Here is a 13,597-nt window from a genome sequence, read left to right on the forward strand (position 1 = left end):
TACGCCGGAAACTGCATACAGGAATATGACATGTTTGGTAGGGGTAGCGTTATGATGTGGGCGCCTATCTGTCATCATGGCAGGACAGGTTTGGTCCATATCCAGGTCAATCTTATGACTCAACGAAACATCAACGAAATTCTCCTACCACACGTCCTCCCAATTGCAACCAACGGCAACGGTGTAATCCAGCAGGACAACGCCCGACCACATATAGCAAGGATCACAAGAGCCTTTCTAAACAACAACGTTGATTTTCTCCCCTGGCCCTCCAGATCTCCGGATTTGAACCCAGTAGAGCAGCTTCAGGATGAATTGGATAGACTGCTACACCGACGTCAACCCAGACGTTGCAGCAGTTGGCCTTTTCATTGCAGACCGAGTGGGCTACCATCCCCAGGATGTGATTCGCATACTCGTCTCTTCCATGGGCAGAAGTTGTCAGGCCACTATCGATTCCAACGGGGGGACATACGCGTTATTGATGGCAGCTGACCTTCACCTTGAACTTTTCCTATGTACAGATAACTGAGATGACTACAATCACCAAGTGTTGACTCCAGAACATGTTGGCTCAATACCTTGTACGGTTCCTCGTATAGATGTACTTTCGTACCTCACACAAATCTGGCTTTGCATTTCTTTTTTTTAAAGAGTATATATTCCAAGAACACTTTTTACCCCAAAAATAGGACTTAGCATCATATTTCAAGGGAGGATCTTTTATTACTTTTCAGGGTACTATACACAATCTAAAATCACACAAATCATTTCAGTACCAATTTCTTTTGGCTATTTTCGCTTTTTGACTGAAATGTGTTATATGGCAGTGTATTTTGTTGTTTGACAATAACTGTAATTGTGTTACATTGTTTTTGGTTAAGATTCGGTAGACGCTCATTGCTTTGTGTTTGGACAGTGATCAGTGTTAGAAAGTTACTATATTTAGATACTAGTGTAGTGTGTAAACTTCCGGTTCGGGATACCGTGGACGGTGATAGTATGTTATAGAAACATATGGAAAGTTCTGTAATGTTCTTGTGCTGTTGGACTTGTGAGAGCACGGTATAGAAACTTCCAGCAGCTTGTCAGGCTCTGTATATATATAGTTGGACAAGAGCGTGTTTACGTCTCTCTCAGGCATTTTCCTCGCTTCGGTACAAGCGTACGTGTGAGGATCAACCATCATCCCTAAATGCCTGCCTAGCCCATCTTGGAGGCTTGACCACTGTCGCCACTGGTCGAATATATATTATTTTCACTGACTTTTGCTATCACCACTGTATTTTTGTATTGACACTAACCACTGCCATCACATTTTATATTCCTATTGAATATTGTTCTTCCACTCTATTGTGTACTGCCATTGTAATTGTTGTGCAGTAATTTGTATTGATTTGTAAACCTACTTAATTTTGTTATACATTTGTTGATGTACATCGCTTGTAGTTTGATTGTTGGTTTCACACTAGGTTCTGTTATATACAGATTTCTGGGTTACATAGTGTTTCAATTTGGGAATCGACAGGGAAACAACGCATACATAAACTAGTGCTAATGATATAATATGAGGCAAAGAATATGCCAGAATTATGTATATTGCCTTTCAAAGAGTCACGGAAATGAATGTCTCATTAAGTGCCATGTGTAAGACACGGATGGCAAGTATTAGGTTGGTCTATTAAAGAGAACCCAGTTTGTGTTTTCATTGCTAAAGATTGTTATCAGAGATGGTTGCTACTTTGTCGAACTCTCGAGCATGAATAAGGTGCTGACATACCAAGTATCACCTTGAAGATGTTCGGAGAAGAACCCAGATCTGCACAGTGAGTATCGACTCGTCAGACCACTAGTACTGGGCCACTAGTCCACGAATACTTGTTTCCCCACTTGCAAATAAATATATGTAAAGCAACATTACCTTGTAGAGTGTGTCCATTGGTCGTGGGATTTACATTCATTTTTGAACCTTTAAAGATTGGTATGTGACGATATCTATGGTCACCATGTTTGGTAACAAATGCTCCATGGATCAAGCAATCGAATTTGTTTCTTAATTTTGTCGAGTGTGAAAGTGTTGTACATAGTTAAAAAATCAAATGTTTAGACAGAAAGTAACTTCCTCCTTTTCTGAGATTGCAAAACTTCCAACAAATCCATGGTGTTTCTGAGAATACACATTAAAACCAATTGTCTCAAATACCTTCTGTGATAATGAATAAAAGCGACAAAACCCTCGCCTTATATAACAAAATCTTTCCTAGGTTGTACAAAGAATTATGTTTTGTTTTTGAACCAAACACAGCATCTCTCTTTGTATGGATTAATACGTCGACCAGTTAACTGTGTAAACATTTGACTTCAGTACATAATATGACAGAGGTTTATCGGCATAGGATGGGTTGGTGGTCTCGAGTCATGTACATTTTTCCTGCTCTGTGGAAACACTTATCTATTTGTAAGAGATTTCAAATTATTTCATAACAGACTACTTAGAGTTGGAAAACAATCCCCAATGTGTCCTTGTGCTTTCTAATTAGTCCATCGCCTTCTGAGAAATGATGACTTTTAGTCGAATTTCACGAGTAAAATGCTCGCACATGCTCTACTGGATAGATACATTTTAGTTCTCACAGACAACTCGTTAAACTCATTCATCGAAAAACGGGCATGTTACCATTTTGGGTCGACCGCTCCATAGTGTAATCCTCTTCAAATCAATAACAACAATTTGCTTTACTGGTGTTGCCATTTATTATGTCACCTGTATTTTCTTTATACACAGATGTTACCATCTTTACAAACCTTCTGAAACAGTTCGAAATATTCTTTACAATGTATCCTTCTGTTCACATGCATGTAGTTTCGTTTTATAAAACATATGTACTGGAAGATGTCCTTAAATTGTCCTTAAATTAGTACACCAAAGTGATACAGAGTTTAAAGTAAACATGCAAAATACTTTGAACAGTGTTCCTTACTACAATACAGTGACTGAAATACACTTATATTCCCGTTCTCACATTCCACTACCAAGAATTATCATCTGTGATGTTTGTTCCTCCAATCAATACCCAAGTTGCGATGAACACGACATTCTCACAGAAAGCCGCTTGACCAATCAGACTCTTCGAACAAGCAGAGGATCCCTACCATGAAGCTACCTGAAAGTGAACCCTCGGTATTCCGGATCCTGTTAATACAAAAAACCCATTTCGGGTAAATTACTTCTTGGAACATTTACATGAATTCAAAAGTTGGATGTAAAACGATTCATTTGGAATTCTATTTTTTTTTTACTAAAGGAATTTCCCTGTTATTCAATTCTCCGAGTTTTGGTTTTCGTCTGGAAAAAAAACGTTCTGAGTTTAAAGTATTCAGTTCAGATATTCTTTACCCGGAAATATTCTTCAGATGTGATATACACAAATGTGGATGATACACCATAATGTTTTTCGAATGTTTGTTCGAGGTACTGTGTTCAGAAACCAAGGGTAAAGATTGGACTGACACGGATATACAAAGAGTGTGAAGTGACTGATATGTCTTCCTCCTATCTTCCTGCCTCCAAACGTCGCTGCCTCTTGCTATGTCGTGCATGTGTGAAACTAGGGCACCTTTACACCAGAACTAGTGCACTTTTACACCAGAACTTCCGGGCATGCGTATGCTGAGCCTATACTTCTTTCCTCCGACGTTGATGTATGGCGGAAGTTCCACAGTAAATACCATTCCAAAAGACACAACACCGTCAGCAGAAGTACTTGCTCCCGGTGTGAATGGCTGTGACTCTGTGGCACTATTCGCACCGTGAGACCCCGGGAGCGCATTTTCAGAAGCTGCTTTGGTTGGGTCGTGTGGAAGATGTTTATCAGCTGAGTGAGGGTCAGCGGCGCCGACGGCCGGTGTGTCGTGATGCAGCATGGAACCTGGAACATAACACCCGTAATGCAGTATGGTATACGACAGATGGAACATGTATATGAAGCTGCTCACTGCATACAGAAGTAGGTACGTCCACAGTGGTCATACAGAAGGTAGCTACGTCCACAGTGGTCATACAGAAGGTAACTACGTCCACAGTGGTCATACAGAAAGTAATTACGTCCACAGTGGTCATACAGAAAGTAACTACGTGCAAAGGGGTCATACAGAAGTAACTACGCTCACAGTGGCCATACAGAAAGTAACTGCGTCCACAATGGTCATACAGAAAGTAACTACGCCTACAGTGGTCATACAGAAAGTAACTACGTCCACAGTGGTCATACAGAAAGTAACTACGTGCACAGTGGTCATACAGAAGGTAACTACGTCCACAGTGGTCATACAGAAGTAACTAAGTCCACAGTGGTCATACAGAAAGTAACTGCGTCCACAGTGGTCATACAGAAAGTAACTACGTCCACAGTGGTCATACAGAAAGTAACTACGTGCACAGTGGTCATACAGAAAGTAACTACGCCTACAGTGGTCATACAGAAAGTAACTACGTCCACAGTGGTCATACAGAAAGTAACTACGTCCACAGTGGTCATACAGAAAGTAACTACGTGCACAGTGGTCATACAGGAGGTAACTACGCTTACAGTGGTCAAACAGAAAGTAACTACGTGCACAGTGGTCATACAAAAAGTAACTACGTCCACAGTGGTCATACAGAAGGTAACTACGTCCAGTGGTCATACAGAAAGTAACTACGTGCACAGTGGTCATACAGAAAGTAACTACGTCCACAGTGGTCATACAGAAGGTAGCTACGCCCACAGTGGTCAAACAGAAAGTAACTACGCCCACAGTGGTCAAACAGAAAGTAACTACGTCCACAGTGGTCATACAGAAAATATTTATGTCGGAAGTGGTCATACAGAAAGTAACTACGCCCACAGTGGTCATACAGAAAGTAACTACTCCCACAGTGGTCAAACAGAAAGTAACTACGCCCACAGTGGTCATACAGAATGTATTTATGTCGCAAGTGGTCATACAGAAGTAACTACATCCACAGTGGTCATCCAGAAAGTAACTACGCCCACAGTGGTCATAAAGAAGTAACTACGTGCACAGTGGTCAAACAGAAAGTAACTACGCCAACAGTGGTCATACAGAAGTAACTACGTGCACAGTGGTCATACAGAAAGTAACTACGCCCTCAGTGGTCATACAGAAAGTAACTACGTCTACAGTGGTCATACAGAAGGTAACTCAGGTATTTATGGACTGAATTGGACATTTATATGAACTAGGCATTCTCATGTACACCCCCAATCCCAATATAGAAAGAAATATAGAAACAAAGAGGCCAGTGAAACTGCCCCTTCTGTTTGTTATTTAGATCTCTTAATAAAGATTCAGAGTGATTCAAATACACTCTTATTGGCTGTATGACAAGAGGGATGTGACTTCAACTTTCCAATTATCAACATTCCATTTATGTCGAACAATATTCAAGCAGCTCCAGCCTTTGATGTCAGCATTTCATAACATTTGAGGTACAATCGAGCATGCTCTATCGAGGCAGATTTCAAAGAGCGTCACACAACCGTTCCCCCAAAGTTAATTTATAAGGATTACAACATCCAGGGTCTTAGTAACATATGGAGGACATTTCCAGATTTGACGCATGAGATGAAAAATTGACTTGCCTGTGCGTGTGTTGGTGACACCAGTGGGTCAGGATGCGCCCGCCTTTTTGCGTACACTTGGTACAAACGGTTTCCATATCCCACATTTTATTTTTTTCTGTACGTGTTCGTCATTTAAAATATAGCCACGTGAAAATATTTTTGATGGTGAGTGCAAATGAGGTGACCAACACTACGATGAGGCCAGTGCTATTTGTACAGGTCATGGCCACGTTTCAAGATAAATATGCAAGTGAGGATTCCGTTTAGATATAAAAACCCGTTGTCATTCACATCAATTTGGCTACAACAACTTTATTACAATTGTGTTTTACACATAATTATATCTAGTGTCAAATAAATACAAGGAATATAAACTAATATGTTTAGCCTTCTATTAGCAGCAAGTTTTGGTGTGTAAGTATGATGTGTTTGTGGCTGTTGGTGATGTTTGTGAATCGCGTGTAGTATTTGGACTTCAGTCCAACTGAAACAACACGTGATGCAATCATCGTTTCATTTCAGACCAACAAACAGTCTTCACAGAACAGTTTTTGATTTGCCATCAAGTGTGTTCTCATTAGCAATCAGTTCTATCTCCACCGGGATGAAGAAAGGAACGTAGTCTCCGGCTGCGTTTATTTCAGTCGTGGATGCCTGGGTGTGAGCCAGTGATGAGCCAGTGATGAGGGGGTGAGTTGTGGTCGTCATTGGTACTGATGTAGAATCAGCATTTACACCGGAGGTGCCAGACAATGAACTAGTGGCTGGAGGGCCTGAGCTTGAGGTACTATCAACAAAACTAACAGTGGGTTCAACGGTGTTCGCACCGGAAGGAGATACAGCCTGTTCGCTTGGCGCAGAGGTATCTGGGACGATGGTCCCGGGAGAGGAAGTATAACTACGTGACACAGAAGCACCGACACCGGAAGTAGATGTGATTGAAGGAGTAGTAGGAGCAGAAGATGGAGTTGTAGTGAAGGTCCCGGATGGAGTAAAGGTAGATGTTGCCATGGACACAACCGTAGCCCCACCTAACACAGAAGTTAAACAAAGGTATTAAAATACGTTCGTCTACCATACACGCTGAAGCAATAACCAACACAAGCAGTATTTTCTGAACAACACCGGACCTCTGCCAGATGAGACGAAATGATTTGCATCAACGGAAGTTACAAACGGTATCAAAAACAACTTTGCCTAAGTCCCGAACTGAGATTCGAACCGAGGAATTACAAGGAATTATTGAAGTACATATCCAGCAACCATCTACTGAGGGCTGTTTCTGTGTACAAGAATAAACATGATATGCACATTGCCATTATATGTTGTCCGAATCGGCCGACGTATGGATATCATACCGCATTTTAACTTTGATACCGTACTTAGCAAAAGTATACTGACTCCGAGCTGACCAGTCCTTGTATTTCTCCCCTTAATATCGAGAGCGCCAGGGTAACAGCAAGTACAATATTATAACGTCTTCGGTATGAAGCGGCCTGGGACCAAACCGCCGACCTTCCGCTCCCCGCCCTATCCACTGGACCACGTTGGAGATACGTTGAAATGACCAAACACCTTACTCGGGAAATGATATTATGATATTATGATAACTCGTAGGCAATGGCCTAAAACAGCTTCCTTGCACAGATATGTGTTTGGAGGGATGTGTATGAATAATGGTGGTATGGTATTGAGTGCCCTGTGTCTTGTCAGTCTGTTGTATGAATAATATGCTTAGTCTAGTCGTGTAAATGTGCGCATGGTGATTTTAAAGACTGAAATGGGAAATCCTACCAATTTACATCCGTGGTTAAGTGGCTGAAGATTATGCTGAAGCGACGTGGTTATCAAAGTGTGTCGGGTGACAGCACTTACCTGAATGTGGCGGAGGTTGTGTTGGAGCGGAGGTGGTTAAAGACACCAGAAGGGCTAACGTCAGAACACAGCAACTCGCCTTCATGATCAATCTGAAAACATCCGATTAGGCTGCACTTAGTTAAATAATCGTTTCGAAGGTTTTTCAATGTGAAAACGAATAAGTTTCTATTGATTACATTTGATCTTTCAGAAGAATGAAACATTTTACCATCTCAAAAACACTTTAAGGCAGTCCAAAGAAACAAATTAGTTCCATCTTCATTAAATTGAAGAAAATGGTTTTTTTAAATAAATTCAGAAAATTAAATTCAATATGTGTTCATGGTCCCAGAGTCCGTGGGTTTCACTGAAGATGTTAACGTCAACGACAAACGTCAGTGTGAATAACATTTGGGAGACACGCTGTCATGTTACAATAATATAAAAGCGACAAAACCATTTCCATAATCATATGAAATCGAGGTACGAAATTGTGTGATTCCGACTATATCATAAGCAGGTGTTCATGAATCACTATCAAATATTGATGATACCAGGTGTTCGCGAAAAGGTGGGCGTATTCGTGATTCGTGATACAGATATATCTTGTCCGTTTCGATGTTTTTATTTCGTCCTCAGACAAAATTTAGGGTTGAACACTCAAACAAATTAATAAAGCAATAACAGCCGATAATACTTTTACATTGTGTCCATTTAATCGTAAACTATCTTAAATGTATTGTAGGTCTCATGAGTTTACCTCACCATTTTACAGGTACTTCAACAATGGGTAGGTTCCAGTTCCAGAAGGCGGACAAAGAATAAACATATTACATTTTGGGTCATAGTAACAGGCTAACCATATCCCATGGGGCGTGAAAACAGAATAGTCAGGACAATTATATACATGGATAATTAAAAATCAGTGATGACTCCATATGTTCGCCGAATGGGTAAGGAGTCCTGATAGTTGGGCATGTGAAACTTCTTTAGGCATATAAGAATAAAGTGTTCCGTTGAGCGGCGAAATATCTTGCATGCATATAGGAATTTTGACAAGCACAAACAAATAATTGGACTATCTTTTTTATATTTAATGCGTATACACCTGACGAAGTCAATTTCCCTTGTCTTCTTCGTAATATTTTATTTAAATAAACACAAACAGCTGTCTCGGAGAAAGGACACAATTAATGTGTGGTATCATAACGTTCAGCTTGGTTGATTTATATGTACTGGGAGGTATTCAACGCCTCATTAATACACGAGTTATTACTCTGTGTGTGTTGACATTAAACAATCCAATAAAGACAGTTACTGTAATGTTGTCAACAGTGAGGTATCTCATCATATTGGTGTACACGGGAATAGACCTAGCCTCAAGGTACAGCACAGTGTGACAGTATGGCATACTTAGTGAACCAGCAGACACAATGGGCCTAGCAACGCAGTTTGAAGAAGATATGTAATACACATTGACAGAGATAGATGGCCAGTCGCTGATTTGGTTTAAAACGTGGCTAGAAAGATTCAAATAACATATGCTTCAGACAGGCGTCCATGACATATAGTTGGAACTGCCTTTTCTTAGCCGTGGGTAAAAATGTAAAATGGTCGTTTCAATTTGTTATTTCTTTCAATCTGAATATATTAACGATGAATTAAATAAAAAGTTCCTTCACAGACAGTGTGCATGTTGAGTTTCTATTCTATCTAGCCCCGTCCCTATCGTATCCCTGCTGAAAATATATGTAGAGCTAAACATGAGATACAAAGTCTTGAGCATGACACAATCACTCGGAATTTGCATTTTAAATAATCGTATATATGCTCTGAAAAACATTTGGGGGACAAACTACAAGAGCTTGTTCTACAAAATAATTTCTTCTTTCCTCACTTCTTAAGTTTTTATAATGGGAATCTACTCCTTATCATTTTCCCAAGTAGAGTTAAATTATGTAAGATGCATAAGTAAGATGATGAATCCTTTTAGTCCCGACGGTCTCCGTAGTCCAATCAGGATATTCCGCTTCTCTCGAAATACGGATAACTCGACCAGTAACTTGAAAATGACTTCGACTTTGTTTTTTAAGCGACATTAATTCAAATTATTGCTAAAGGAAAATAAAAGAATAACGCTTCAAACACTGTACATAAATAATAGTGATACTGAATTGAAGCATTTGCAAATTTGTACAAACAAATGTGAGACTTGGCCTACTGAAACCCTTGTAACAACATACACGATACATGTGTAGGCTTGATAAGAACAAACCAAGTATGTGTGCATTCTTAAGGATTTCAATGAGAAGTGAAGGCTTCTGCTTAATTTTAGTGCGTAGATGTAATTAACTGAAAGTTTTTATGCAATAAATATTGAAGGAACACTTGTTAAATTAAATTGTGTCTATTTACCAATCACTCCTCCTGCAACTGTAAAAGTAATCTATTGCTGGGTAACTTTTATCACGTTTGATAAAAAATATATTGGTTCAATGAAGAGTGGGCAAAGAAATGAATTTCAAACGAAATCAGTGAGTAAGTGAATATGGTTTGACGCCGCTTTTAGCAATAGTTCAGTAATGGCACGGCGGGGGACACCAGAAATGGGCTTCACACATTGTACCGACCGACCCTCAAACGACAAAACCACGACCATGTTTGAAATGTTGTTTTCTTTGAGTACCGACAAAGCGCCTTTACGGTTCATTTTAAAGATATAATATCGTTAACTTAAAATATTTTCAACTGAAAATATAACATATGGTAACATCAACTGAGAGGTATAGTTTCTTTTGCCTCTCAGTTTACTTGGGTTGAACCATGGTGAAAATACCCCGACACAAGGGGCTTATTTCTTGGAGAAAGATTATACTTTTTTTAAAATAGCCACAGAATAAGACAGAATACCAGAAGATAAATGGCTCGGGTCGTCACTCTCTCGCACTGACCTATAATGATGTCCTCTGTTCTCGTGTCCTTTCCTGTCCTATACCTGTCCACACCAACAGAGCCAGCAGCTTCAAGCACACCCGTCCGACACAGACGCTTACACCAGACTAATCAAGGCCTGGTATTGATAAAACAAGTGTCCTAGGAAGTCAAATAGGGTGTGATGTTTTAGAAGCAACATTTATCTAAAATAAGGTCGTGCAAACAAGCTAGACAGATGAGATGTCACTCGGTCTGTCAGATGCACTCACGCAATTCACATGCCACAGCAAATGATGAGCGATAAAGATATTGCCTAGGGCAGGCATCGGCACACCATTTTTCCTGATACTAACAGCGAGGCTGTCATACGATCAGTATGATTGATTGAAGTGAAAACCTCTATCAGGGAGGTGATATGAGCCATTATTCGTTCAACAACCCTTTCACCTGCAACCAATAGATCAACATCCATGTAGTGAGAGGATCGTTACATGAAAGTAGCGGAGGGTAGTTGTTTTTTTGTGTTTCATTATCGATCTTCAAAGCTATGGCAATAGAGTTGGTGTGAATTAGGTGCGAGGTGGAAGCCCACCTGTGACTTGATGTTCGCGAAGGAGTGAAGAGAGTATTAGACAGATTAACCTTTTTTCCAAGTGATTAATATTTAATCAGATGACAGATTTAACTTGAATTAACGTAGGAAATTCAGCCCCGCAAGTTTGGGTCACTGTTGACAGAATTGAGGATTCCACAGTGTCTGGTTTGGACAAATTCCACTGTGTACTGTGACCAAATGATGTTTTTTTATGACGTGACCTCACTGCACTTCTCTACAGCAAACGTAATTCAAAATTAACATTTCGTTTTTACTGTCAAGAAAATAAGTAAACGCGTTATCGTGTCACTGGATGGTCTGGTCAAGTCAGGGCTGTTTACAGACCTTTCAACGAACACCTGGTTTCGCATCCCTTCGCATAATGGTCACCAAATGTTGCATTTTACGCCCCCTGGAATCTGTTTCGGCAGATAATCGAGACTGACTATTCTCTGACGCTGACGTTTTATATGCAATTGTCACCACATATTTTTTATGCAATTAAAAATTGAAAGACTGATGTTGAAGTTAATTGTCTATTTAATCATCACTCATTCCTGCTACAGGTTGGGGTTAGTTTTTTTTTAAAAAAAGAACTTATGATTAGGTAACTGTGTGTAAACTTAAATTGGTTTATGAAGAAATAAATTTGCAACAATGACCTTTGTCGTGTTTGAAATGTTGGAAACTTGTGCCAAAAAAATGATAAATTATTGATTTTCAAAAATAACATGCGTAAGAAACTCATCACCAATTGTGTATTATACGAATTTCTTTTTAATTTTTAAATGTTTTGAATCAAATTATACTGAAACAAATAAAACCATTTGCATGTATTCTTTGTGTGCTAAGTAAACGTCACTAATTTCATTTTGGGGAAATAATATTGCTAACTTAAAAAATGTTAATTGAAAATCAAGCATATGATAAAATCAACTGAGAGAGGTGTTGTTTCTTTAGTCCTCGGCTTTTAAAATGTGGCTGCTGTGAGTGTGTAGGTGGTATCAATCCTCTCAGTAACATTCCAACAATAACACATTAGGGACACGAATACCTAAAATACGTGTACCTATGTTGTAATATGCCACAATATAAGATAGCTAAGTAATAAATTCCAAAGAACAATGAAGAACGAAGCGTGGTTTATTTCATGATAAAACATTATCCTATCATGACGTCTTTTCTGGAGATTCGAACATGCGTTTACACATTGATGACGTCGTATGCTGAACGACGTTATTTTTTAGGGGGAAGTGTCTAGTAAGTTGTACCCCATAGGTGTGGCTGGGTTACGCAGATAAATGCAGTGGCCGGACGATCGCAACCAAAAGTGGGAGAGATATGACAATCGGTTATAGGAGAAAAGGTAAAGATAATTGACGTGAGGATTGTGAGAATATGCAGGAAATGCCAAACTTAACCCATCTGTTCGTAAAATGGACTTGTCCGACATTTCCGAGGTCGGATTCTATTTCGGGAGTCTTCCTTATAAAAAAACGAGTAAATATTTATAAAACTTGTACATTTTATCATCATCTTTAAAGCGGTTGTACATAACGTTGATATCTCATATAAGAAATAAACGCCTCTTGTTTATCGTACCTCTTGGTTTATTCTGCGCCCCTCATGGTTTATTCTCCCTGTAGTGTTTTATTGTACGATAAACAACGACCACTCGTCGTTTATTTCTTAATTAATTATGGTAATCACAACACAAAACAATTATCAGAGGTTTTATGAACCAATTTATCAACTGGCACAAACTGATTCAGTCATTATTAATAAGCAGTGGCCATATCTAACATTGCATGTGGTTCGTTTTCAGTACAAACCAAAGATTTGGAAGATTTGTTAAAAGCCAAACATCCCATGTTCTTAATTTAACTGATAATACCAATAAGGAGTCATTTAATTCATATATTTGTTTATCCTGTTCCGCTTGGCAAACATTTGCAAAGACGTCCAGGTCTATTTGTTTTGTGGGATATGCTTTTATTTCAAGTTATAACCATCGATGATTTCCGCTGCAGTCAACATTACCAGATAACCTTCTGTGTCACCTTCTGTGTCATGTGACTGTCCGTGACACGTCATCAACATACACATAAATCAGGTTCAGACAGGTGGCGCTTCTTCAAACACCAATGTGAAAATGAAATTGTTAACTTTGAAACACAAATATTTGTCGGCGACATTAATTAACAAAGTACGAGAGATATAGCACCCAGTCTTTCTTAAAATCTCATCTACATCCGTCTGATTGTGTCGCATCTTTCTTTTAAGGACTGTCATTCTGTCCACGTGAAAGAGATACCATTACGAATACCCATAATGCTTTGATAATTCCAGGTAGGTCTACCCGTTTCTCTGTCATAAGAAAATAATATTTCAATCAAAAAAGGAAAGAATTCGTAAATAATATTGCAACATTACAAAGATGATACCAGGTGTTTACGAACAGGATGAGCCAGTATAAATACATTGTTTGATGCAAATGAGCATTTATGGGACATAATCAGCAGCGTTTGGTTGGATATATCGAAAAACTCAAGGGACTACTATTGGGATACAGAGAATAAAACCA

General features: G+C 39.2%; 1 protein-coding gene across 2 annotated transcripts; it reads right to left on the reverse strand.

Annotated features, from left to right (window-relative positions):
* Positions 1-2,735: 2,735 nt before the first annotated feature.
* On the reverse strand, positions 2,736-10,652 carry LOC124121760 (uncharacterized protein PB18E9.04c-like). 2 transcript variants are annotated; one of them, XR_006859079.2, is made up of 3 exons: positions 10,436-10,620; positions 7,503-7,594; positions 2,736-3,929 (listed from the first exon to the last, which is right to left on the reverse strand). XR_006859079.2 is itself a non-coding variant. In XM_046484816.2 (3 exons), exons 2-3 carry the CDS (start codon positions 7,585-7,587, stop codon positions 6,165-6,167), a joined length of 579 nt encoding a protein of 192 aa, XP_046340772.2. In that variant the 5' UTR covers positions 7,588-7,594; positions 10,436-10,652; the 3' UTR covers positions 5,932-6,164. The 2 variants fall into 2 exon arrangements, 1 of the variants encoding a protein (XP_046340772.2); XM_046484816.2 differs by lacking the exon at positions 2,736-3,929 and adding an exon at positions 5,932-6,658 and having other exon boundaries at positions 10,436-10,652.
* Positions 10,653-13,597: the final 2,945 nt, after the last annotated feature.

The sequence above is a fragment of the Haliotis rufescens genome, unplaced genomic scaffold, assembly GCF_023055435.1.
Source record: "Haliotis rufescens isolate VD_foot unplaced genomic scaffold, xgHalRufe1.0.p SCAF_27, whole genome shotgun sequence".
In the NCBI taxonomy this organism is placed as follows: Eukaryota; Metazoa; Mollusca; class Gastropoda; order Lepetellida; family Haliotidae; genus Haliotis; species Haliotis rufescens.

Coding starts and splice junctions, on each gene's coding strand:
- LOC124121760 (XM_046484816.2), bottom strand. CDS start 7,587: ATGAAGGCGAGTTGCTGTGTTCTGACGTTAGCCCTTCTGGTGTCTTTA. Junction 6,659..7,502: donor ACAACCTCCGCCACATTCAG/GTAAGTGCTGTC, acceptor CTTCTGTGTTAG/GTGGGGCTACGGTTGTGTCC.